The sequence below is a fragment of the Nematostella vectensis genome, chromosome 7 (assembly GCF_932526225.1).
Source record: "Nematostella vectensis chromosome 7, jaNemVect1.1, whole genome shotgun sequence".
NCBI classification, from domain to species: Eukaryota; Metazoa; Cnidaria; class Anthozoa; order Actiniaria; family Edwardsiidae; genus Nematostella; species Nematostella vectensis.
In genome coordinates, this window is record NC_064040.1 from 11,608,784 (window position 1) to 11,636,704 (window position 27,921).

Sequence of the window (27,921 nt, forward strand, 5' to 3'; positions counted from 1 at the left end):
TGCCAATCTATATCAGTTTGATATTCATATTAATCAAGGAACGCTGTCAGCTAGGGTTTTCGGCTTCATACGACAGAGTGGTTGGAATTCAAGGTAGTCTGCCGGCGCCCTCCTCCCCAGTTTGTTTCTGCTATCTGAGCCTCGGCATATTCTTAGCATGTTTTCAAAATATGGTAAAATCTCAGGCTGGACGTTCTTATGAAAAAAGGTTCTTATAAAAAAAAATCGAAAAAAATGAGTGTATCCTGATCAATGACTTCACGGTACAGAAATAGTTATCCCGATATCACGTGACAGATAACCTCGATTTGATGTTTGCACTTCTCCACAAATTCGAAACCTGTTGGCGGAGGAACAACAAAAAATCTAAAAGTCAAGTGCACTTCCTTCTGTGTAATTACCCCCAAAATGAGTCTTTCATCTGCTATATAAGAATATTCCCCATTGGATGCAAAAGATTGCGAAATATTTAGCTCAGGGTGGCAGAAATGGTTCCCGTAGTGCTAACATTCGTCCGGAAGATTTGCCAACGAGACGTAAACTGGACACATTTCTGTTGGAGAAGTTGACTGGATTTTGGCGCCATATTATTCTATAGATCAGAGGCTTTGGTTAACGATGGCTTCAGTTAAAGTTGCTGTCAGAGTAAGACCTCTGAACAACAGGTAAAAGCTCTTTTTAAAGTCAGAAGTTCGGTATTGTTTTGGTATTGTTTATCGCTATATGTTACACCAGAATATAAATTGAAATCGAATTCGAACTGTCTGAGTGTGTTTATCTTGTCTTCATTGACTTGATACCTTTTCTTTCTAGGGAAAACAACATGGGGGCAAAAACTATTATAGAAATGGAAGGCAAAAAGACCAGAATTTATAACGTTAAGGTTAGCAATTACATGTGATGTTGATGTATTTACGAGTGAAACGTAAATATCGAATCGAGTATCTTTCATATTCGAATTGTTGCTTTCGTTTTATAGGGGACGAATGTCACAGGAGAAGGAGAAAGGAAGAACTATGTTAAGGATTTTTCCTTTGATTATTCTTACTGGTCTGCAGACGAGAGAAGCCGCCATTTTGTAAACCAAGAAAGAGTGAGTGTTTTGTTTGTTTACTCTCTGTAAGGTTGTTTTGACGTGGAGAGAGCCTTAGGTCACGATATATAAAAATCCATCTCACTAAATCCTTTATTTCTAGCATATACTAGAGAATTCTTGATGTTAGAAGATGTAATATTAATACCATGCTTATGTCTGACTATTTTGGGTAGAATATTAATTGCATTATTCATAATTGCCATAACTGATAAATTTACAAGTTACTAAAAATTGAAACCACGCTACTATAATACCTAGATTTCATTCGTTTTATTTCATCAATGCCTAAGAAAGTCAGAAGGCAAAGCTTTGTTGTCTAATGGAATGCACTTTATTGTTTTAAATTCGTCTAATATTTGTCTAGTCAATTATAGCCCTAGTCAATTCAAACTCTTTGCATTCATGCGGAATCATATTCTTCACGGGTGTTGGTTGGCAGCGCAGCTAGGATACTTGTCAACACATCAGAAGAATTCATTGTTGATTTACACACAATTTAAAGTATTTTTCACAGAGTTTATTTTACCCTCTTCCTGTCAACATCTGTGAATGAGTAAATTAAATTATTGAAATAAGCTTAACCACATTTTGGTAATTTTGAATATATCTCACTTTTGAATTAATTATTTTGTTATTTCTCGAAAGAAAGCTGTTTATATTTGAATTGACTTGCTGTATAACAGTTGTTGTTTAGACAATAGAGGAGAGTATTCAATTAGTCACACACCATAAGTTTCTGGTAAATTCTTTCAAAAGCATCTACACAAGCTTCTGATAAAACTGAATAATGGATTAATAGTGATCTCAAGAAAGCCATTTTATTTTTGTCTATTGGATAAAATAATATAGATCGCAGAGTTACCATCAGTTTGACCAGTGTTTATATTATTTTGTTCAGTTTGAGACATCATAGGCATTTAGTTCAAATTCACCTTTTATCAAATACATGTTTGCAGGGTGTGCATGGCTGGGGCTGTTGTACAAGATGGGTGGGTACACAGGATAGGATAAACGATACCGTAGACCCAAATGGCTTAATTTCAAGTGAAATTATCTCATCCGATTACTATAGGTATGCTCTACATTTTAGCGAAAAAAGCACACCCAAATAGTAAATATTACGAATTATATTCAAGAAAAACTGAATTCAAACTAGTGTTGCATTATTGACAAAGGTGTCAATAATCCCTTAATCCTGTTTACTCTGCTCCAGGTCTTGTGATCAACATCGTGAAAACTGGGCACTTTCTTTGTAGTTTCATTTTTTCCTACCGCCATTTCTTTAGGATTTTACTTCGTACAAGTTCACTTTGGTCTTGCCTTTCTGCAAAACCTTGCTTAACTAGTCCTTTGATATTTGAGTGCCTAGTTTTTTTTTCCTACTGTGGGTAGAGTGTGTAATGTGATTGGTTGCCATACATGGCTCTATTTGCTCTTTGTCTGTCACTGCTGTCATCCTGCACTCCAATATCACAATCAAATTTTACCCCAACTTATTTTAATTAATATGTCAATTAAGGTACACTTCTAACTCTCCAATTTCTGCAAAACTTGGTATTTCAGAAGTCAGGAGATTTTCAAGCCCCCTTCCCCTACCCCTCTTGAAGCTATTGATTAGCTTTCTGTTACAAGAAAGGTTATAACCATACATTTTCTATAACCTGGCCAAAGATTGGAGTCTCACCATTATTTAAATTACAGGTTTTCAAAGACTTGGGAACAGATGTAGTAAAGGCCGCTTTCGAAGGTTACAATGCCTGTATCTTCGCATATGGACAGACCGGATCTGGGAAAACATACACCATGATGGGACATAATGGGGATACAGGTCTTATCCCAAGGATTTGTGAGAACATGTTCCACAGAATGACAGAAAACTCTAACGCTGATGATGGCCTGTCATTCAGAACAGAAGTCAGCTATTTGGAGATTTATCAAGAGAGGGTGCGAGATCTCTTGAGGCCCCCTACTAAGGGCAGGGCTGCACACTCCCTGAGAGTGAGGGAGCACCCTAAAGAAGGGCCTTATGTTCAAGGTAATCATCAATCATTTATCTAATGAGGTATCTCTTAACAAAGCTATTTCTGAAAGCCTGTAGTTTTCCTGAGTATTAAAGCTGTTTTAGTCAATGGCATAGAAGTGGCGTAACTGATGCCCTTGAACTGTCGGAACATTGTGCCAGTAGTAGAATGATAGAAAAATTTGTTGTACATTTGTTGCTAACTTTGTATGAGTTAGTTTGTAAGTCCTGTCACTAAAGATGTTATCACTGTCCAGCTCCCGAGCAATCCGAATGCATTGTGATTGGGTAGACAGTAAAAGGCATCTGTGAAAGATAAAAGATTCACAAGACATTTTGTCATACTATCCAAACGAATGGAATCCCAAACCAAGCAACGATCTTGCTGCCATAGACTCATTTTCTCATAAGAATTGGTTATGATAGGTTTTAAGTGAACCTTAGTGATATTTTTCTCCAGTTCAAGCCTTACATTATACAGTTTTTATGACAGTGTATTCCTTGCACTACTGGTTGCTTGTGTTGGAACACTAAAGATCACTCTTTTTTTAGACCTTACCAAGCATTTGGTATCTGACTATGCTGCCATTGAACACCTTATGGAACAAGGGAACTCTCACAGGTTTGCATAATTGTTTATGTTGGGCATTCAGAATTTGCACCTTGCGCATTCCCTAGAGTTTCACTCATGGGTATATATTTAGCCAGTTACATTTGTCTTTCACTTGACCTTACCAGTTTTACATAATGCATCATTTTTTCAGGGGGTTGTTGTCCCCCAGTTTTCTGCTAGTGGATTCATGAACAGTTTTGTATATTTTTACATTACATCTACACTTGTAATATATTGTCTCCAATAAACTGGTACACATCACTTCTCAAACCTTGTGTGTTGTTTATGTAGAATATACACATTTTCTGTGCGAAAGATCGCAGAGACTAAGCACAGAAAGTTTCTATACTTTGCATAGAACTTGCTACAAAATTCTAAGATAATGAAGAGAGGAAGAAAGATTCAGTGTTTGGTCAAGGTTGATATGTCTAATTTTATTCTTTAGAGTAACTGCAAGTACAGGGATGAATGATGTCAGTAGTAGATCTCATGCCATTTTCACTATGAACTTCACTCAGGTACGGTATAAATTTGTCAATTTTATTTTCTTTGTGAATACACATGATATACCATGTGTGATTGATTCTGACCAAAATGGGCATGCATAAAATAGCACCACTTTATTTATTTACAGGCTAAATTTGACATGGAGCTTCCCTGTGAAACTGCAAGCAAAATTAATTTGGTCGATTTGGCAGGAAGGTATTTCTCCTTGGTTTCCTTTAAGTGATAACATTGATGATATCATTGAATCTTAGATATAACAGCCAATAGTGTTAGCCTGCTAACATGTTATTGTGTGGTATATTGCAGTGAGCGTGCTGATGCGACAGGGGCAACAGGAGAGAGGCTTAAGGAAGGAGCTAACATCAACAAGTCTCTTGTGACACTGGGAACCGTCATATCAGCCTTAGGTATTGCAATTAATTAAAGAAAATAGATTCATTTTGTATCTATGAAGACGTTCAACTTAGTCAAATTTATTCCCTTAATGTATAGTCACGTAAGATATTTGTTAGGGGAAAAAGTTAGGTCAGCGGTAGTCAGCATTTTATTGGGCTTGGGATGAGCCATCTGTTATGCAAAAGAAAGGCCCGTAACTGGTGGTGGGGTTCAGGGTTTGAAAGAACCCCCCATTTGACTGGAATATCTGCTCTAATTAAGGAAAATTAAGTACCACTGCTACGAGCTAAAGGACGAGCTCAAGAGAAAATGGTCCGCTTTATGGGTAACAACCTCCCCCCCCCCCCCCCTGCAAAAGGAAGGGCGTTAGCTAGGGGGGTTCAGGGTTTGAAACCACTTAGACGAGCTAAAGGACAAGCCAAAGGACGAGCTAACGAGAAAATGGTTCACTTTATGGGTAAACAACCCCCCCTGCTCAGAAAGATGTGAATAACTGAGATAATTCCTCAATAAGAAGCAACACTTTTCAGTAACATCTTAGCTTTATTATTTTATTCATTTTTCTTTAGCTGATGCATCTACTGGTCACGGTTCCCATGGCAGCCACCATAAGTTTATCCCTTACAGGGACTCCGTCCTGACGTGGCTGCTAAAGGACAGTCTAGGGGGGAATTCAAAAACCATCATGATTGCAAGTGAGTAATTGGCTAAAGGACAGTCTAGGGGGGAATTCAAAAACCATCATGATTGCAAGTGAGTAATTGGTTCTTGTTATTGAATTGGTGGCCAATCAAAAAAAGGAAAAGAAATAGAATATAAAACAAAATAAAAGGGAAGAATAAGAATGAGGGCTGAAGTTATCAAGAATTGCAATCCATAGGCATTAACCAATCCACAATTAATTTGAGAATAAATACCTCTTATTGATCAAGTGAGGGGGTGGTATGGGAATTTTGAAACTCAATTATTTGTTTTTTGTTTTATGGACCAAATGCTAGACTTGCATTTTTAGAAAAGTTTTTCATGGCAAAGTGTTGCAGCTGTGTTTCTGTACGGGGCGTATGGGGCTGTACAGCCTGCTACCCAACCAATAAGAGTGCATGTACTGTAGCATTGTAGCTGTATAAAAAGGTATAAAGGAGTAAAGGTAGAATGGAATCGTTGGAAACGTTACAAGACATTAAGATGGGAGGGAGCCTCAAAAAAAAAAATAGATAAATTTTAATACAGTGTCTACAAAGATCATCATAGCTAACTCTTATTATAATTATCGGTTCCTGTCAACGGTAAAATAATCTCAATTTAACTTTTCTCTTGATATATAACAATGCTGTTTAATTTTTTATATTGTCTTCATAACTAGATCCACTGAAATCAAAACTGAATTATTTTTCCTTTATAGCTATCTCTCCGGCGGATGTGAACTATGCCGAGACTATGAGTACGTTACGATATGCCAACAGGGCCAAGAACATTATGAACAAGCCCACCATTAATGAGGTAGGATAAGTAATTAATTGGTGATAAAATGTTTCTGATAGTTTCATTTTCTTATAAAGATACTAAAGAATTAAATCATATTTGAAATAGTTTCTTGGATATCTTCATACATACACTCTTTTTTTTATAAGAACGTCTAATTTTCAGTTGGGCCGTTCTAATCTCCCTCGAAGCCGTACTGAACTCGCTGTGCTTGAGCTCGAGTTACTTGGGCTCATCACGCTAGGCGGGGCTTGAGCTCGGGTTACTTGGACTCATCATGCTAGGCGGCGCTTGAGCTCGAGTTACTTGGGCTCGTCACGCTAGGCGGCGCTTGAGCTCGAGTTACTTGGGCTCGTCATGCTAGGCGGGGCTTGAGCTCAAGTTACTTGGACTCGTCACGCTATTCGGCGCTTGAGCTCGAGTTACTTGCGCTCGTCATGCTAAGTGGCACTTGAGCTCGAGTTACTTGGACTCGTCATGCTAGGCGGCGCTTGAGCTCGAGTTACTTGAACTCGTCACGCTATTCGGCGCTTGAGCTCGAGTTACTTGCGCTCGTCATGCTAAGTGGCGCTTGAGCTCGAGTTACTTGGGCTCGTCACGCTAGGCGGCGCTTGAGCTCGAGTTACTTGGGCTCGTCACGCTAGGCGGCGCTTGAGCTCGAGTTACTTGGGCTCGTCACGCTAGGCGGCGCTTGAGCTCGAGTTACTTGGGCTCGTCACGCTAGGCGGCGCTTGAGCTCGAGTTACTTGCGCTCGTCATGCTAAGTGGCACTTGAGCTCGAGTTACTTGGACTCGTCATGCTAGGCGGCGCTTGAGCTCGAGTTACTTGATCTCGTCACGCTATTCGGCGCTTGAGCTCGAGTTACTTGCGCTCGTCATGCTAAGTGGCACTTGAGCTCGAGTTACTTGGGCTCGTCACGCTAGGCGGCGCTTGAGCTCGAGTTACTTGGGCTCTTCACGCGAGGCAAGTCTAGATCAGCTGCCAGGGAGACTAGGGCTATTCTTATTTTTGTACCATTTTAGAGCTGTAAATTTTTGTGTATATAAAAATATAATACCCAATAAATTATTGGGAAGTGAATTACACAAATGATCAATAGCAATAATATTTAAGGCTGTAACCATGAACTTCATTTGGAATAAATTTGATTATGCATTTTAGAATGCATTAGACTAACAAAGCAATATTTTTGTTGCTAATAAGCCCCGGCATGTTCTTAAATTTTTGGGAAATCTCAGAATAGACGTTCTTATAAAAGGTTAATATATAAAAAAGAGTGTATAATGTTACTTTCACTAGGCCCAACTCTAAGGTGTGTTAGGGTTAAAAGCAAGTCGCCCTTTATCTAATAATCCTTGACGCTCTACTTGGTAAAGACTTTTATCAACTGGCATGGCTTTAACAAATAATGCAAATAAATATCCTGCACAATTAGCGCGTGATGTATGCTTAGAAGAACCCGGAAAGTCCCAAGTTTAACATATTACACCTTCCCTTGTTCAGTACTTGCTTTTACTGTACACAAATATTCTAATGTACAAATACAAATCCTGCATGAAAAGCTCGTGATGTATGCTTAGAATAGCCCGGGAAGTCCCAAGTTTAACATTACATCTCTCTTTTTTATAGGATCCAAATGTGAAACTAATCCGAGATCTGCGAAGCCAGATTGAGAAGTTGAAAGCTATGATAAGTCCGGTAAGTCAGCTGAAAGCTTTAAAGGTACTAAATAGGTGTCAGGGTGCAAAAATAGATTCTATTTTTTTTTTCGACTTAAATTGTTCCTTAATAGTAATTATGAAAGATCTGCGAATTAAAAAAATATTTTTCTTTCCTGAGAAAAAGCGGCTTTAATTTCGCTGTCAAGGCCCAATAAATCTGAGCCCACAGTGTGCTTCTCATCAGCTTTGAAAAGCCAAGGGTCCAACAATTCGGCTTTATTTCGGGTTTTCTCGGACGCTACCGTTCTACAGTTACATATACCATTTCTTAGCGCAAACGTAGGAAAGCCTCCAGAGCAAAATGGTGGCCGCGAAATCGTGTACACAAGAAGTTAGAGAGCAAGACAGCCGAAAATTCGTACTTTGGGATGTTTTGATGCCGATTTTTCGTTAGAGATTATTCCTATTTGAAAGGATAGAAGAATTGACTATTTTCTAAGTTCCTAGCCTAGCCCACAAGACAATTTATTATCGCTGATTTTTTACAGGGCAATTGCCGATTTTATTGTTTAGACTTATTAAATTATTAACAAAAAATACGGGCTAGGATCACGATAACGTCTGTTTTGAGGGGTTTTGTTTAAATCCCTGTTCGACTTCGCATTTTTCCCTGAAAAACAGTCGTTGCTATAGCGATCAAGATAACGTGACCAGGGCGTGGCAAATCCAACCATACCAGGCGTTGCTTTATACTTTGATTTCGTTGTGTGGAACATTCTAAGCACTTAACATTTAATGAACGTCTTTTATAATTGTTTTCAAAAATAAACCCTGTGACCCCTATTTAGTCCCTTAAATGACAAGGCATTTTTTTCAAAAGTATATGCTCTTTAGGAGAATCTTAAGAAATGCTTTGTGTAAGAACTAGGCAACCTAACGCCAAGTGCTCACTGGCATGTTAAAAATGCCTTTGTGAAATTTTATTTGTCGAGACACAAAACTACATATTATATTTCTATATACACTTATTTCAATTAAGTTTGACTATAAGAAAATGGAAAATGGAACAAAGTTTGGCCGATGACTATGTCTTCTTGTATTAAAAATGCGACCATTCATTACATGGCCCTCGCTACAAACTTAATTCAGCCTCACTGAATGTTATTAAGATACAATACTTTTTTTCCCTAACCAGTGGTGCTCTACGCATTCATCATTTTCCATTTTCTAAGAGTCAACCTTAATTGAAATAGGTGTATAATATCCGCAGAGCAATTGGACTTTGTGTACGTTTTTAATGATAACTTAATAACATATAGGGCATCTCTTCCGGTTCCGTCCAACTTCAATTTTTGACTGCCTATAGACGTTCTTGTACTAAGAATTTTCAGAGACTACCAAACCCGATTTTCGGTTTTCAAAAAAAATAGTTTCGTCACATTCATTGGCTCATTGCTATATCTTAGCATGGCTAATTGAGAATATGGAATATTACCCGTTCTCTTTGACAGATGACAGTGTTTTTGTTTTTCCGCTCATGTAATATTCATGACCTTCTGTTTACGTTAAAAAGAAGTCCAAAAAGGGCAGTGTACTCTCGGACGTGTAAACAAAATGATTGGTAGTGTTGGACCTTATCTAAGTGTTGAGGTAAACTATCGGATAGCTTTTTCGTCCGAATTTTCGTTTTTCTATTACTTTTCACAATATGCGATATATTACTTTTCAAACTATTTTTTATTGATTATTATCCCCTAGCGGTTTTCTTGGACAGATTAAGTAAACCTTCGAAAAACGGAGATTTATAATTTATTTTTTCTTTCTCTCCCCCTTCCGCAGGATCTCCTTGGCGAGGCAGAGTTGGCGGCAGCGAAGAAACTCTCTGAAAATGAAGCACGAGTGACTCAGCTAACAGACAAATGGAAGGACCGATGGAAAGAGACACAGAAACTTTTGCAGGTATTATGTCGAATCCGTTGTATCGCGACCCGCGTTTTCAAAACACGATTTATTTTGGTTTTCTGTTCCGTCAGTAAAGCCATTCTGGACGAAAACCAGACAGTGTCGCGAGAGAAAGCCAGGCAACTGCACTAGGCGAGAGATGGCAAGAATCTGATTGGCTTAGAATAATTTGACTGGCGGTACAGAAAATCCCAAAAGACAAAAACAAATCGATGTTTTGGAAATGCGGCGTCGCGATACAACGGATTCGACAGTGAGCGCTTTCTGCCATTTGCAGGATTACTTTTTCGACAGGTATCTGATTGGCTGATTTGTTGTGGCACATCTTGCAAAAAATAATGTCACAAAAGTGTCCCAATACTCATAGCCGGATAAAGTTAGAAAATTAAAAAATCTACATTTCGTCGTAATTTGATCAAAGTAGACTAAAGTACACTAAAATGCGCGCGACTTTATTTTGCACTTTATTACTTTTATTTATTTTTCTTTTGATATATTATCCAAGAAAACAGACATTGTCTGAAATTAATGTTATATATTGGAACCCTACTAATAAGAACACAAAAAGCAAGCAAAAATTACAGTTAGCCCGGGTTCGAGTTATCGGGGTCATTTGAAAAATATGGGATTTACAATCATCAAGATTCGGGGTTTTTCGGTGTAAAATGTGTTGGTAATACTGCGCTAAATTTCTTCACTAGGAGCGAGAGATGAAGCTACAAGAAGAAGGCGTGGGGATAAAAATGGACTCTATCCTCCCCCATCTGGTGTTGGTGGATGACGACTTGCTTAGCACAGGCATTACAGTTTACCATCTAAAGGTATGTAGCATGGGCTACCTGTGACCACAGGCATCGCATTCCACCATCTCACGTTATGCGCAGATTGCCTGTGGCCAAAGGTATCCTTACTTGTGAAAATGGAATAATTTGCTAGCGTTTTATTTTTCAAACACTTTCTACTTTTCGGCATCCGTCAACGTCAACATCAATTGGACAGTTTACTCTGGGCATTTAGTAATGAGACCAGCAACCACTGGTTTCGAGCATGGAAAACAGTTACACTTTAAAATATTTCTGAAATCTCCAACTTGTATTATTAAAAACACCAAAAACAAAGCCTGCTATGCATTTGGTTTATCACTAACTTTTTAGACCGGAAATACGAATAAACAAAGATGGATCAATTTCCATGACAAACAATTATTTAGAGACCTGATTCTATTGGTGACATGCCGTGCATTTTTTCTCTTTGTCGTAGAGACAATGCCAAAAACTGCTCTAATTGTTCTAGCCGTACACATTATATGCTTGCTGGTCTATTCAATTTGCCGCTTGTAAACATTGCGCAGAATTCATTTCCTTCTCAAATATGCTGGCATCTAGATTGAGAAATCTAGATCACATTTGTTGACTCCGAAGTTCTAGAGACTTATTTGGCACAAGTTTGCTAATTACTGATGGAATTACAAGAGTTTGATAAGTTTCTTGCGCCGTATTTGAAGGTCAAGCATATTATCGATATAAATTGTGTACCTTTAGATTTACAAGTCTTGTGCTAAATGAAGTTTGGATATTTTTCTCCAGGAAGGGAAAACTACGGTTGGCCTTACGAATCCGAACTCCACACAAGACATTGGTAGGTTTCACCTGCCTTACCAGTCTCTATTTTTGGTAGCAGGATTATTTAAGTGCTTGTGAAAGCATTTCTAACTTGTGTACATTAAAAGGTTCACATTTGTGTACTAAAATTTATACTCGGCTATGGGAAAGACTGTCAGTTATTGTCGAAAGGGTAGTTGATTTGATCGGCGTTTGCCGTAATATTTTGTAATTAGGGTTTGGCGCAAAGATAGGTTTCGGTATAGGCTATTTTGATTCATGTTTTGAATTATTATTGATAACTTAACGTCTTTGTGAAAGCTAAACTTCTTAAACATGCGATCGTAGATCTTGCAGGCTCGTATCACGGTAATTGTTAATACTTTTTATGCTTTTTTTTTAGAAAAGTGTAAGGAAATATTTTGATAAATTCATTATATCGAGGCTCTATGGCTCTGTTTTTTTTCTCTTAAACCTTGACTGTATTTAAAATTATGTGACATGATAAAAAACCTGTTCACAAAGCTGCTCTAGAAGTAACGCGAAATACGCGATAGAGTCATTATTATCCCCCAGTGAGAAAGAATTCCAAGTGCTAAGTCGAGCTAAGTTCACAAAATGCCTCCCAATGCACCGAAATGCTTCAAGTATGCAAATAGTTTTTAATCCAATGCTGGGTAAAATGTTTATCCCGCATGATATCAGATGAAAAGGGTAAAACCGAAATGTTAACTCTTTGGACTTGCATCCACCTACACCCTCCCTAGTTGTGAGAAAAAAAAACACGTATGTGTCCCCCCGTGAGGGAATTCTCATAGGACCTCCCCCACTCTGGGTGCACTGATATGAGAACTTTTTTTATCCACATTTAAAAATCGTTACTGTGATTTTTTTTTTTTTTTGTCTAGCATAGAAATCACACTTCAGGTTACTGCTTTAGTTAAACTCTATTGAGTTAGATCTGGATTTTTGAACCTAAGACGTACGGTATACCCAAACAACCTATCGTTAACGCTTATCATTGATGTGTTTAACAGTTATCAGTGGCCCAGACACTCAGGCAAATCACTGCGAGTTCGAGCACACCAAGTCAGGAACTGTCATCCTTAGTCCACTCGAGTCATTGTGTTACGTCAACAACAATGAGATTAATAAGCCAACACGCCTTAAACAAGGTAAGGTACAAGGAATCATTACTCAATGATTTTACAGTAGAACTAGGATTTTACGATATGCCTCCGGAAGAAAGAAAACATATCGTAAAATCGAGGTATCGGTAGAAAAGTATCTCGTTTTTACGATATCAAAGTAGGGGGCAATGCTCTATTAACCAATATTTTTACAGTAAAAATAAGTAAGTCAAGTATAAGTTTGTCTCAATTTTCAGAGACATATCGAAGTGATATCACTGTACCGAGTTCACATTAACGTTTTGGGGAAAAGATTTGAATCGCTAAATCGAGATCGACATCGTTTCCCATATATTTTACTGTATTTTACATAGGAAGAAAGGAACGTCATCCCCTTCATCCCATTTTCCCTATTTTCAAACATAAGGCTATGTTGCTTTGTTGATCCTTTCACTCATGGGTACTTTTGAGCATAATTGTAAGAAAAACAGACTGAAAACAGAACCCCCCCCCCCCCCCTATTTCAAGTCAAACACTACCAGTTAAGTTAAGCTACCGCTGACCAAAGACGGTATGCCTTGAAGTTTCCAACAATGCACTGCGGTGCCTTTTCAATCTAGCGACGGCATTGCTACAGCCGGTTGCTTACACATTGCTTACAACAGTTTTGCTTGTAATTTGCTAAAAAAAAATACCGTTTTTTTCACATCTGGAGAGTGCCTTAGGACATCATGAACTCTTTTTGGCCATAATTAATGCTGTGCTTATGGATGTTTGCACGCTGAGGTTGATTCACTGGGATAATTCCTTGTTTGGGTTTCACCGAGTGAGAAAGAAATTTTCTAGTGAATGGCCTCATACTCTCCAATGTGGACCATCTTTGCTACCCAACCTTATTCGAAAATTGTCAACTCTATAACATTGCTTAGATGCGCTATTGAAGGTCGTCAATGTTGGATGAATCCATGAGTATCCTGGTCTGGTGATGTTTAGTTTGCATTTCTGACGTTTTGAAGTTGGGCCTATATTTTACGGGCGTCTCAGGACGTTATAGTAATGAAAGACTTAAAATAACAAATAGTTAATAGGAATTTTGCAAATAAACATCGAATAACAAAATGCGTCATCTTTTTGTTTCAAGTTTTCTAGGATTTAAACCATAATTCCTTATTTATTGTCATAAGCTTGTTGTGCATTTGCTGATATAAGTTTTGTCCCCAGGTGACGTCATTATTCTCGGCCAGACCAACGTGTTTCGGTTCAACCACCCGAAGGAAGCCGCGGAGCTCCGGGAGAAGAGAAAGGTATTTACCATGTTACTCCCTGTTGTACCCTCCAAATGCACCAAAGGCCTATTTTTACTAAGGAAAAACGCAAGACGGGAATTGAACCGGAGACGTAAAATGCTCACTTCGCGTGTAAAAACGGCGCAAAGGAGACGAAAGCGGAGAAGGTCAAAACTGATGGTTCCTTTCCCTTCGATCCTGTTGCGTCTACTTTGCGCCGATTTTCACACGCGAAGTAAGCGTTTTGCTTCTCCGATTTTCCTTCCATAAAAAAAAACACCGGCCCGTTAAAGAAAACAAATAATTGAACAATAGAAATGAGATGCCAAAACTCCCGGAACTCGAAGATATATAGTTCTTTTGAAAAATTTATTTTATTGCATTCGTCTACTCTTAGTTGAGCTCCTCCCCCCTCTTCAATGCCACGCCTTTCCTTTCTTGTTTTTCAAAAAACCTAACCACACCTTTTACCCTCTGTCCAACTCATCATTACAATCCGTACAACCACGAGGTTGCGAGGACTCCTACTTTCAATGATAAATTGATGTAATTGTTGTTATTAATTTTTTATCTACTTTATATTGTTCACCTTACACACCGCACCGTTGTTGGCATATGTTATGATCACATAAACTGTTAAACTGCACATTAAATGTAAAGCTTGAACACGGGGTCACACGCTCGGTGTTGGTGGTGCATGCTGTTATGGAAAGTCGAAAGCGTTTCTGAACGAAGAATGGCAACCGTAAGATCGTCTAACATCTAACATCATTATATTCTTCACGAGGGCTTTCTTAAAGGCGAACGAATATTTTTTGGGTGCCACTTGTCTCGCCAAAAGGGGGAATGCTTTTGCTACAACTTGAAGATCTTTGTTTTGTAAAGTAGATAGAAGCACATTTTACTTTTCATATAATACTTTGAGGAAAAAAAACGCAAATTGCAAAGGGGTGTCACACGTGAAAACACGCGTGCGATTTGATTTGAATCTTTTTGCGAGATATATTGCAAGAGAAATTGTATACGTGGCGACATGGGCTTAACGAACCTGCAAAAATGACCAATACCTTGTTGCCACTTGTCTTTCGGAAACATGCTTTCTTTAGTTCCCCATTCACTAATGTGACTAACTGAACTAATCGCTGATTGCACTTTGAATTTCTATCGTTTAGAATGAACATGTCTGGAAGGTCTTTAAAAAGGTTTATCCAAGATATATTTTTTTAAGATTTGGGTTTTATTTATAATTAAAAAGTAAAAATTCTCCTTATTATCTTTGAATTGTTACGGAACATGAACAAAAATAAAAACCGGTATAAATATATTTGCAGGGAGTTAATCTACGCCAGATATAATCACTGACTTGTTCACTTCTACCATGTCCCTTCAACTACAACACTCCAATAATGAAGATCTAAAGTTGACCATCACATAATCTAACCGATTTTCATAACCATATTTTTCTAATTGTCGCAACCATAGCAACTTTTGTTTGGTTTTATTTTCGAACTATTTTATTTTTACATTCCGATTTATTGTGTGCCACCATAATCAATCAAGAACGCACTGCGAGAGCTTGCAGAAAAGTATTATAGGATAGCCTTTGGTGTGACTATCTCTTCTATTGGAAGAATATAAAGAGCATTAACGATTCAACCGGTTTTTTTTTTATCTGAAAAGAAAATATCGTATTTTTAACCCAGCGTTTTTTTTTGTCAGAATGTGCTTCAGTGAGCTGTACTCGCCTATCTCAAATTTTCACTCGGAGTTTATCTATCCCATGAGACGGGAATAAATGGCTCCTTTTCTCGATGGCCATAGTATACTAAAAGCCATGTAAGAGAAAAAAAGACTCAGAGGCACATAAATAGGATTGCTACATCTTCCCAAACCAGGCTCTCCTTGTATACAATTTCATTATCAAATGTTTCCAGCATGCTGATTGGCTAATTTTCCGTTCAAGGTTCTTGCATGACTATGGTAGCACCCGTTGCATTCTAACGTACATTTTGATTGGATAACCCATTCGATCTCTAACGTGATTGGCTAATGCTAACGGTGTTCTTCTCTCTGATTGCGTTTGCATGGGAACGTTTACGAACTTCAGGGGGAACCAACACCGGTAAGTCCCGCGTGTAACGACACTAATAAATAAACGGGTTATAAACCGATCATTTGTATCAAAGGTATCAGGCTGACACAGTGCGGCCAACCACGTAAGAGAGATTTGGTCGAGTTGATAAGCGAACAGCATGCTGGGACGAATTTAAGAGACGTAATTCAACATGGCGTCGTGAACATGTCTCATCGTCCAAGCATGCGGGGGGTTGGGTCGACTCGACCCAATCCTCTGTGCAACGTTCTAATGGCGAATACAACCATAATTTATTTGTTTAGATCATTCCCATAAATAGTCGTCAAATTTTGGACTTGAAAATAACCACCCTCAAACTTCAGTAAAATTTGGGACTTCAAATAACCACCCTAAAAATTCAGTAATTAATGAGTAAATGTCGCTTTTGAATAAACATCGTTGAATCAACGCCACGTTGGATAACGAGAAGGTGAATAAACGTTGTGAAATTTAAACGAGAATAAACGCGGGATGGAAAAAATTATTATTTTCAACAATCACACGCGCCTTATTTAAACATGCAAACTTAACCATATGAACAATTTTCGGCAGGAATTCTCACATGTGACTCGTCGAAGGGCATTTTTGTTCTTCACGGTTCCACTTGTTGCGCTGTAACAGACTGCTTGACTTGATTATTATTTGTGACTCTGTCCATTTTAGAATAATTAGATTATATGTTGGTAATGTTTTTTTTTTTTTTTTAATGATAAAATGTCTCTAAACAAAGAAATCCCATGTTACGACTTTGAACTTTGTTAATTTAGGCAGTGTTGGTAAAACTTAAGCACGCATTATATTGCATGGTAAACATTGCACCCTGGTGCACGCCTAATGCACTCAATGCAATTTTATATATGTACAAACGTCGCAAGTTTATGAGAAAAGTTATCTGTGCTCTATCTGTTATCTGTGCTCTATTGATGCCTTGCTACTTTTAGTCGGTACCTGGCATGCCGTCCATTGCTTGGTCTACCAAGTTCAGGAGTGAGACTGACCTAGTCTTCCGCAAACTAGGGTGAGTTACACTCACCCTATGAACCTTTTCATAAGAACCTTTTTAAGAACGTTTAGCCGATATTTCACAGAATCCTAAGAACATAACGCGGCTCAGCAAAGTATTTGTCATCTAGTGATGCATTCTAAATACAATACTGAATTTTGTTTATAGCATTATTGTTATTGATCATTCTTTAAAAAACTTCATCGGTGTTATATTCACAATCTTGTGTGTATTTTTTAACTGATATGTGAATCTTTATCACGGCTGTACCCCCCCCCCCCCCCCCTCCATTATTGTTATAAGGGAACGACCAAAAGGGGCGTGGCTGTGCCCCCCAGTATTTTATAAATGTTTCTGTATCGTCCCCCACAAATATTACGAGGCCTGCTACAGCTGATCATATTACGCTCTTATATTAAAGGGCCAGATCGGTCCTTTTTAAACATGCAATAGATCTTCGCTAGAATTCGAGGGATGGCTATAAAGCTCAGTAAATATTACGCTTATTTACAATGTTCCCCATTTCAGCGATGAAAATCTCTCCAAGCAGTTGGAGAAAGCAAGGTAGGGTCCTTTAAAGGATACATTGTGCAATTCTACATGCAACGTGTCCCTCACACTCATCAGCAAAAACCGCGTGTTGCTTTGTAGGAGCGAGCTTGAAAAGCAGAAACTTCACGAGGGACAGAAGCTCGAGGAAGCCAGGCATGAGTTTGAAAAGCAGATCCAAGAAGAGGGACGCCAGCTGGAGGAGATGAGGTGAATGGAAAACTCAAATCAGTTAAAATTGTGTAAAAGAAACAAAAGTAATCAGCAAGATTTATCAAAAGAATCTGTTTGTAATGTTTATCTCGCATAAATCATTTTTTAACTGCCTCCCTGCTGTCATGCACTTCATTTTCTCCTTTGTTTCCTATTTCTTTATCTTTGATTTGCATTTTTATTTATTCTGCGTTTTTTTTCTTAACAGGGCGGAGCTTGAACGCCAGCGTAAGCTGCACGCTATGGAGGCGCAGAACGTCGAAGAGGCCAGGTACGTTATCAGGAGGATAACGTATAGGTTTATTTTTTATGGAGGATAACGTATAGGTTTATTTTTTATGGAGGATAACGTACAGGTTTATTTTTTATGGAGACGCAGAACGTCGAAGAGGCCAGGTACGTTATCAGGAGGATAACGTATAGGTTTATCTTTTATGGAGGATAACGTATAGGTTTATTTTTTATGGAGGCGCAGAACGTCGAAGAGGCCAGGTACGTTATCCACGTAAATGGTTTTTTTTTTTTTTTTGGCTTTGTTTTACTGGAATTCATTTTTAGCAGATTAAGTTGCTTTAAATGCACCTTCAACATCCAAATCTGAGATAAAAGCCAGACATACAAAGCTTCTGACGCTAAAAACCTGTTCCAAATACCTGGCTCACATGATACACCATAATAGTTGACAGAGTCGATTTCCAGTTTTTGGAGTATTGTATTGGCAGAGTCGATTTCCAGTTTTTGGAGTATTGTATTCATTGTTCTGGTACGAGATCGCGACAGTTTGGGCTTTTTGATTCTATCCATAATAGTAGGGGTATAGGTGACGTAGACAACTCAACACTGCAAGAAGTTAGGAGGGGCGAAAGAGGGAAACCAAGGATCACGAACCCTCTCATTGTTATGGGAACCTAAGTATTGTTTAAACATTGTTCATTAATAGGTTTATTTTCTTTGTCTCTTTAGGCAACGCGTATCAGAATTAACCAGGAAGCACGAGATCGCTGACCTCGAGCGCACCTCACGAGAGAAGGAGCTAAAGAGAGAAATCGAAAATCGTGCTCAGGAAATCAAGGAAAAGGCTATGCAACTCGAGACACTTCGTGAAGAGAGCGAGTACGTCAAGCAATGCGCTCAGAAGGAAGTCGATACGCTGAAAGAAACAATAAGGCTTCAAAAGGAGGCTCAACTACTCGAGCTTAATCGCGATATGTCGAGAATAATGGAGTTGGAAGCTGAAAAGGAGGGCTTAAAAGAATTACTGGAGGCTGAGAAAGACAAAATGAAGGCGATGTGGGATTTAGAAACGGAAAAAGTTAAAGAGCAGAACAATAAATTGAATTGTCTCCGGAGAGACTACGAGAGAAAGTTTAACTCTCTAGAGGAGGCAAGAAGTGATGCAATGTTTCAGCGTCAGCAGTTTGAAAAAGAAAAGCAGCTAGCCTTATTGAAAATACAGGAGAGCTCAACTCGCCTGACTAATTCAAAGCTCGAGAGAGAAAAGGCTTTACAGATAGCCGAAGGAGATTTGAATAAAAAGAAAGATTTGCTCGAGTTGGAAATTGCTGAGAAAAAAGCTGAATTGAACGAAGAGCGAAAATATTTCGAGGACCAGGTGTCTGAGCATGAAGCCACGATGGATTTTGCCGCTGACAATCTGGCAGATGCGCAGGCGCGCCTTGACCTGAGGACGAAAGAAGAAAATAGAAAGATCGAAGAAGCCAAGGAAAAATTTGCTGAGTTACAAACAAGGTTAGCTAAGTCGGCCAAAGAACTAGAGGAGGAACTAGAGAGAAAACGGGAAGACTACAACACTGCTGCGGACGAAAGAAGATATCAAATGGCTAAGAAGAAAGATACTTTGCAAGCGACAAGAAGTGAGTTAGAAACGTTGGTAAAAGATCTCAGTACGAAAACAGGGAAAGAGAGGCTAGCTCTAGAAAAAGAAATACAAAAGAAGGACAAGATATACGCGGAACAGAAAGCTTATTTGCATCAGCTGGAAACAGAAGATGCCAAAATAAGGCAAGCTGTGGATCAAGAATTGGATAATGAAATGTCAGCACTGACGAAGCAGCTTGAACAAAATCAGGCATTTCTGAAACTGGAGAGATTAAACCTAGAAGAGCTACAAGATGCCAAAGCTGCAGCAATCAGGAAGGACGAACTTCACCTGAAGGAAGCTCAAGAGAAGTACAATGAGGTGAAGATCTTGCTGAGCGAGAGCAAGAAGCACTTGCACGGTATTGATGTCCGGTTTAGCAAGGCTGTCGGTCAGCATGAACAGGAGTTACTGAGGTTGTCCCAGAACCTGGAGCAGGATTTAGCGTCCAGGGGTCAGCACGAGGATGTGTATGGTCTGAGAGAGCACAGGATTCGTCTGAAGGAGATTGATGTGGAGGGGAAACTGCAGGTAAGGATTATTCCCTGTCTTATCTATCTTCTTAGCTGTATGGTCCCGTATTACTCTCCTCCTCTTCTCTTCCTTTGTCTCTCCTCGTCATTTTCATTTTATCCTTTATCGTCTTCATTTCCCATCGTCTTGTCTTGTCCTCTCCTCGATCTTCTTGTCATATGCTTAGTCTCATATTACCCTTGCCTTCTGTTCTCCCACGTCTTCCTCTCCTTATCATCATAGTCATTGTGCTATCCATTTCTTTTCTATTTTCTCTTTTTGTCCTGTCAACCGCCTTCTTGTCTACCATTTAGCCCTGTATGTCCTCAATCCTCATAATCCTTCTCCTCTCCCTTTCACTTCTCGTCCTTATCGTTATTATCCATCGTCCCCTTCTCCCTTCCTTTTCCATCTCTCGTCTCCTCCCCTTTTTGTACCTATCCCTATCTTACCTTTGCACTCTTACCCCTCCTCTTCCGCCATCTATTTCTACATCATCATAATTATCAACAGTCCTTTCGATTCCTCCACCATCGAATTGAGTCCATCGAATTGAGTCCTCTTTATTTCCCCCTTCCCTCTCAATAGATCCGTGTTTTCTTAAAATAATCAATGCCATCTCGCTTGAAGGTAACGGATAAAAAGGAGGAAGTCGGTCGGAATGTAGAGCGGCTGAGCACCGATATCAAGAGACTCAGTTTTGAGCTGGAGGACATCGAAAAGACGCAAGAGAAATCTGAGGCTGATCTAACGCAATTCCAGGTTAGTGTACGAAGTCCAATAGATTCATAGATGGTCGAGCCTGTAATGAGATCTGTACAACCAATCCTCAATGCGTAAAAAGAGATTAATTTACTAGATCAAAATAACACACGAGATAGATGGTCAAACCTGTCATGAGATCTGTACAATCAATCCGAGCACTCAATGCGTACAGAGATTAATTCACTTGATCGAAATAACACTAGAGAGTTGAAACTCTAACTCGTTTATGATAGCATAATCAAAGTTTTGTTTGCATTGTTAGTCGCACATTGAACGCGAGAGGCGGGATGAAATAGCGACCATAGACGCGATGCGTGAAAGCCTCCAAGACATGGAGGAAGAGGCGAGTTTGTCACAGAGTCTGTCCGAAGATGAGATCCAGTACAGTTCGGCCGACAACCAGCTAAAGACGTTACTAGAGAAAGAGAGATTACGGTTAGTATTTTGGAGTTATGGAATTATGGAATTAACATCCTCAAGAAACATCCTCATCTTGACCTGCTTGCAGGCGCTCGAGTGTGATTAATCGCGGAAAACTCGATCCAGTGGATAATGGAACAGGCTAAGATCCCCAGTAATCAATGTTTGGGTAATGTGAAATTACCTGTTTGCTGGATACTCCTGAGCAAGCCCTTTCTTATTCATTGATTAATGTAAAGGGGAAAACGTCCGATCTCTAGGGGTGGTTCGGGAGTATGCTCTCCTTCTAAGAAGGATGTTTAGCCTCCGTGTCTGGATGCTCGAATTAAATGGATGTTCGCTATGCGGTGTTTGGCATGCTTTTTTAAGAACATATAAAAACATTTACTTGCAGTGTGCGTCCTATGAGTTACTTTTATAGTAGCCCGTTATAATAGGCGAATCCATAGTTTCGTTCCTATCGTGATTTCAAAATACTTGTTCTCACTTTTTAAATGATATTGTCACCTCATGCCGTGGAATTCCTGGGTCTCTTAGTGTCCAGATGGAAATGCAAAAGAAGCTACAAGACATGGAAGCGAGGCAACGTCAAGAAATGGAGTACTTCAAACAACAACACACCATGTCGCTAGACAATCTGGAACAGGAACGCCTGGATTTGGAACGACAGAAAGAGGAACTGGAAAGAGAGATGCAGAAGGAAAAAGTTGCACTGGACAAGGAACGGCGGATGTTGGAGCGTGAGAAGCTGGAGGAGATAGACACAATTATCAGACATAAGGAGACCGAGATAGAAGATCTGAAAGAAAAGGCGCAGGTGGAGATTGACGAGCTGCGAGATCGACTTGATGAGACAGAAAGGTAGGTGTAGGAACCTGTCGTGGTATGGCTATTTCCGCCCAACCTTTGTTGCCGTGGTCGTTGGAATGAAGCCATGAAGCCAGCCTATCCTGTACGAGATCCAGGTGGTGGTTGTATTCGTGGCAATCTTGGCCATGACGGTGTTGATGGTGGTTTGGTGGAGATAATCGTTGCGATGACGATATGATTATTATTATTATTATTAGGATGATGGTGAAGGCGATGGCAGTGGTAGGGTGGTGTTGATTGTGATGTTAATGGCCTCTTGGTAGTTGTGCTACTGATGATGGTGGTGGTAGTTATTGAGATTATGATGATAATAGTGGTAGTGGTTGGGATAATGATGGTAGTTATGGTGATAATAGTTGTAGTGGTTGTGATGATATGGGTAGTGGTAGTAATGTTGATCATGATGATAATAGTGGTAGTCCTGTGATGATGGTGGTAGTGGTTGTAATGATGATCATGACGATAATAATGGTAGTGGTTGTGATGATGATAATGATTGCAGTGGTTGTGATAATTATGGTAGTTATGATGATAATAGTTACAGTGGTTGTGATAATGATGGTAGTTATGATGATAATAGTTGCAGTGGTTGTGATAATGATGGTAGTTATGATGATAATAGTTGCAGTGGTTGTGATAATGATTATGGTGGTAGTTATGATGATAATAGTTGCAGTGGTTGTGATAATGATAATGGTGGTAGTTATGATGATAATAGTTGCAGTGATTGTGATAATGGTGGTAGTTATGATGATAATAGTTGCAGTGGTTGTGATAATGATAATGGTGGTAGTTATGATGATAATAGTTGCAGTGGTTGTGATAATGATAATGGTGGTAGTTATGATGATAATAGTTGCAGTGGTTGTGATGATGATTATGATGATAATAGTGGTAGTGGTTGTGATGATGATTATGATGATAATAATGGTAGTGGTTGTAATGATGATTATGATGATAATAGTGGTAGTGGTTGTGATGATGATTATGATGATAATAGTGGTAGTGGTTGTGATGATGATTATGATGATAATGGTGGTAGTGGTTGTAATGATGATAATAGTGGTAGTGGTTGTGATGATGATTGTGATGATAATAATGGTAGTGGTTGTAATGATGATTATGATGATAATAGTGGTAGTGGTTGTGATGATGATTATGATGATAATAGTGGTAGTGGTTGTGATGATGATTATGATGATAATAATGGTAGTGGTTGTAATGATGATAATAATGGTAGTGGTTGTGATGATGATTATGATGATAATAGTGGTAGTGGTTGTGATGATGATGGTAGTTATGATGATAATAGTTGCAGTGGTTGTGATAATGATGATGGTGGTAGTTATGATGGTAATAGTTGCAGTGGTTGTGATAATGATGATGGTGGTAGTTATGATGATAATTGTGGTAGTCCTGTGATGATGGTGGTTGTGGTTGTAATGATGATAATGGTGATAATAATGGTAGTGGTTGTGATGATGGTGGTTGTGACGATGATATTAATAGCGACGATGTTCTGTGACATTCAACTAACTTTGTATTTTTCATTACCAGGGAAGTAGTCCAGTTGCAAGAAAGACTCACAGTCTACACATCAATGGCTGTAGGTAGAAGTGTCTTTTACAAGCTATTGTGACAGCCTTACCTTTGACTGACCTTGCTCCTTTGTTTACAGAGTATCAATCTTCCCCACGACCCAGACGACCTTGCTGATCACGAAGTCATGGACTACATGTACAGAGAAGATGTAAGTAGTCACCTAATCGATCCAATATTTTACAACATTATGTTACCTATCCTCCTCTCACTTTCTAGCTTCCTCATCTGCAAATAAAAAAGAGCGCAGATTTTCTGGGTAAAAGGTACCAATTTTTTAAAACATATGGCAAATAGTAATTGTTTTTTTTTTCCAGTGCCATATCCCTTGTTATATATCAGTACCTGCTCTATGATCCGGCACTTTGTAGACTTATACCGCATTCACACCAGCACTTGTTTACTTAACTTGTTTAAGTAAACATGGTTTTGGGGTAAATGCAGCATTAGTCAATTTGTTTATTTATCCTTCGTTTCTGTACTTTGTCCACAAGCTATTGTTGCCTGGCATGATACTAATACCAAACACCTACTACGAGTAGGGCGCATATTGCCATTGATAAAAAAATATCGATAGAGCGTATTAAATTACATGTTGATCTACCACGTGGACATTGATATCACGTGCCAGACCATAATATGTCTTTTGGTGCTCTCTCGGCAGAACGACATGTATGGCAGCCAACTTAGCCTGACAGGATCAGTCACGCCCCCTCGTATAACTCCGCCCCCTACACCTGTCAATCAATTCCTTACGTCAGTGAACAACATGCGGCGAAACCAGATCCAGGTCCAGATCCCGCGGTACATCCTGCGAGGACAAGGCAGAGATTCATACCACGTGTTCGAAGTTAAGGTAAGCCAAATGATCGGTGTTGAGGTGAAAAGATGATAAACAGAGAGAAAGGGTTAAGAGAATTTATATAATGATGAAAGCGTGGCAGGTCGGAGAGTCGTTCCACCACGTGTTGGAAGTCAAGATAGGCCAGTGATCTGTATTCAAGTTCTTCTTAGTAAAAAGATGATTTATTGAAAGAACGACTTAGGAGAATTTATATAATGATTACAGTGCTGATTTGGTTCGATCTCTTTAGGTGACCATAGCAGGGGACACCTGGTCTGTGTATAGAAGGTACCGCAAGTTCAGAGAGCTCCACAACACGATGAAGAGATTATACATCGAGGTAATGCCTCTACTGAGAGTACGTATTCAGCAATTAAAAAACGTCCAAGATTGCTCTGCCGCACACGTTCTTGGGCGACGTTTTTTTGAAATAGCTGTATATTGTGCGATAGGACCGATTCGAACGTCGCGCGTCCGCCGTGCCTAATCTAATTGTACGAGAGTTCGACGTCGGAATCAATTAAGGCACGGCGCATACTGGTAACAACAGTTTAGACCTCTCCCTAAAGTCCTTATGCCCGATCCCATGATTCATGTCATTCAAATATTCACGCATTCCACAAAAAACTCAGGAGTTTTCATAACCCGATTAAGGGGAGGGTCACCAGTTCCGTTTTATCCGGATATAGGCAAAGTCGTACATCTACATTTCCAACTTCGGTACAACACCATAAAAAGCAAGTAATAGAAGAGCTAGCGAACCTTGCGCCATCAGTGATATTTTCAATTCAAGTGCCACCCACGTTTTGCTAATCGCATTAACCATGTCAAGCCTCATAACACTATGCGTGCGTTAAGTGTATTTGAACTGCTCCCATATTTGGGAGACTCCTTAATTTTTTTTTTAATTAAGTGAAATATTTGGTACATTGCTCCACGAATATTGATATTATTTTTCAGACAACTAATAAAACGAGTAAGTACGCAGCTGCTTTGTCTCCTATTATCTTTGTTCTACAAAGGAGTTCTTTTGTCTCTATTCTTCTCGTTCTTTGTGTCGAGGTGCGGATATTGTTCATTTGCCCAATCAAATTGCATCTTGTAAGAGCTGCGTACTGACCCAATAAAACTTTGCTTTTGCAATCCGACTTTGTGTTCTAAATTTTGAAAACAAATTTTGGGTTCAATAGCTGATAGCAATAGTTAGTTGGGCTTGAATAACTATCAGATTATAGAGCTGCCAACCATTTGAGCTGAAACAGGCTCTTGACTCGGTGTTCTTAGTCTACAGCTGTCATAGATAAATAAATCAAAATTGAAGCTATTAATTGTTTTACTTTTTTTCTGCGTGTGTGATTCAGAGGAAGTCTCAATCGAAGAAGGTTTATCATCGTCATCATAATCATCAACATCATCATCGTCTTCTTTGTCGTCGTTGTTGTTGCTGTTGTTGTGTTTGCGTCATGTTCTTGCTTGTCATGTTTCTCACATGTTTCTTGTACCTCTCTTCAGGTTGGTGAACTGGATTTTCCTCATCGCAGATTTTTTGGCAATCGAGCCGAGGAGTTTGTACGTGCGAGACGAGCACAACTCGAGGTAACCATTACTTTACCCTTTCCTCGCCTAATTTCCCCAGTAGGATGCAGTCGTGTAATGTTTCTGTGTAAGGCTGTAGTATGTGAGAATGAATGACGTGGCAAACCTCACCACCATCAGGGACAGTGCTTACTAACAATACACACAAGGAGGCACTTGATTCAGAGCCTAGCTCTGTATACTAGTATAGCTGGTGGAAGTTAATAAAAACAAATCTGTGGATCCGACACTACACTAACCTGAATCGAAGGGACGTAAAAGAATCACTGGGGACGCAATAAACCCCCTGGCAGTGACAGGACTTACAATACTTACTAACAATACACACAAGGAGGCACTTGATTCAGAGCCTCGCTCTGTTGTGTCTTCTGCACCAGTACAACGGGTGAAAGAAGGCAATATCCTTTTGCAGGGGCGGGGGCGGCATAGGGGCATATGTGCAATGTACTGTTTATATGCCCCTATTGCACATAATGTTTTCCATGATAAAACACAATCTAGCGCCTGCTGTCTGCGAACAGGCTACACGTAGAATCAGAATTACGTTATATTTACAGGACAGGAAATATAGAAGAAAAGGTAGGACTGGTGCTGTTACTCCCCCTCCTCTTCCACCCCCCCCCCCCCCTCCCCTACATCTATCCCCACCCCTACACCCATCCCCATCCCCCCTCCCCTACACCCCCTACCCCGAAAAAAATGCTCTAATTACGCCCATACCTCTACTCTCATTAAGTAGTGATTGACCCCTGTCTGTTTTTCCCTGTGCAGACGTACCTGAAGTCATTCATTAGTCTGTGCGCGAGCCTACACGACTGCCCCATCTCCGCATTCTCAGGCAGACTTATCGCCAAGAGAGACCTCTGTGACTTTGCGCCCTTCTTCAAGCAAGGCATATTCGAACAGACTAAAACCTATTCAGGTTAGAATAGAAAGACTCACTTAAGTGCAATCGAGTGAATTATAGAGTTAACAATCTGTTATTCATTTGCCCCAAACATTGGGCTTCCTGTGTTAGCAAAACCACAGGAGAGCCCAACGAACTGTTAAGGTATTGCGTTGCGTGACGCGGAATAATGTAACGCTGTGTCACAATATTAGTTCACAGTCACATGCCGTAAATTTACAAACTAGAAATTTAGATTTTTACAACTAATTCGGTAGATTGTGTAGATTGGTAGATTAGCTTGGTAATTGTAAAAATAAGATGTCTCAAAAATATGACCCTTAGAATTGCCTATCAAAGAAATATTTCAAAAATAGCATTTATTATGTAATTTTTGATAAGAAAATGTCCACGCCCTTAGTATTTTATAAGCACATTTCCAAGTGGACTCAATCGCATTAGGACGTGATAAATTTGCAGCTGAATACGCCGTTGGCCCAATAGATTTGAGATATTGTCGCGTGTAAGAAATATTTATGATAGTAGAATTTTTAACATATTTAACTATATGGAAGTATTACATGCGAATGCAGTGAAAATGATGTGTGCCGTGACAGCAAATGTGAAATTTAAAAGTTTCATCGCTTGTATTTTTGAAAATGAATATTTTACCAAAAATGTTTACAGCCTTAGAATAAGAGCACATGCGTCTTATCTCAGTCCATTTATAATGTTTAACAAACGAGTGGTTTCTCATTCTTTATTCGGGTGTCGTAAGTATAACACCCGGTCATATTTTACAACAAACATTGACATTGATAATAGCTTAACACTCAAACAGATGTATTCACGATGCTACAAGAGTTCAAAATAAAACACAAAATAAAATGCTAAA

General features: G+C 39.2%; 1 protein-coding gene across 4 annotated transcripts; it reads left to right on the forward strand.

The window, feature by feature from the left end:
• Nucleotides 1-316: 316 nt before the first annotated feature.
• LOC5504966 (kinesin-like protein KIF16B) lies at nt 317-27,921 on the forward strand. 4 transcript variants are annotated; one of them, XM_048730399.1, is made up of 31 exons: nt 317-665; nt 814-883; nt 980-1,093; nt 2,798-3,131; nt 3,669-3,738; nt 4,175-4,247; nt 4,364-4,431; nt 4,543-4,643; nt 5,202-5,327; nt 6,035-6,132; nt 7,745-7,813; nt 9,616-9,735; nt 10,440-10,559; nt 11,325-11,376; nt 12,377-12,514; nt 13,691-13,773; nt 15,863-15,877; nt 16,831-16,907; nt 17,421-17,456; nt 17,544-17,651; nt 17,863-17,925; nt 18,618-20,064; nt 20,677-20,808; nt 21,074-21,246; nt 21,769-22,092; nt 23,659-23,707; nt 23,780-23,851; nt 24,365-24,556; nt 24,795-24,884; nt 26,057-26,140; nt 26,912-27,921. In XM_048730399.1, the coding sequence occupies exons 1-31, from the start codon at nt 619-621 to the stop codon at nt 27,065-27,067; spliced, it is 4,701 nt and encodes a 1,566-aa protein (XP_048586356.1). In that variant the 5' UTR covers nt 317-618; the 3' UTR covers nt 27,068-27,921. The 4 variants fall into 4 exon arrangements, with proteins under 4 accessions (XP_048586356.1, XP_048586357.1, XP_048586358.1 ...); XM_048730400.1 differs by lacking the exon at nt 15,863-15,877; XM_048730401.1 differs by lacking the exons at nt 317-665; nt 814-883; nt 980-1,093 and adding an exon at nt 2,053-2,168.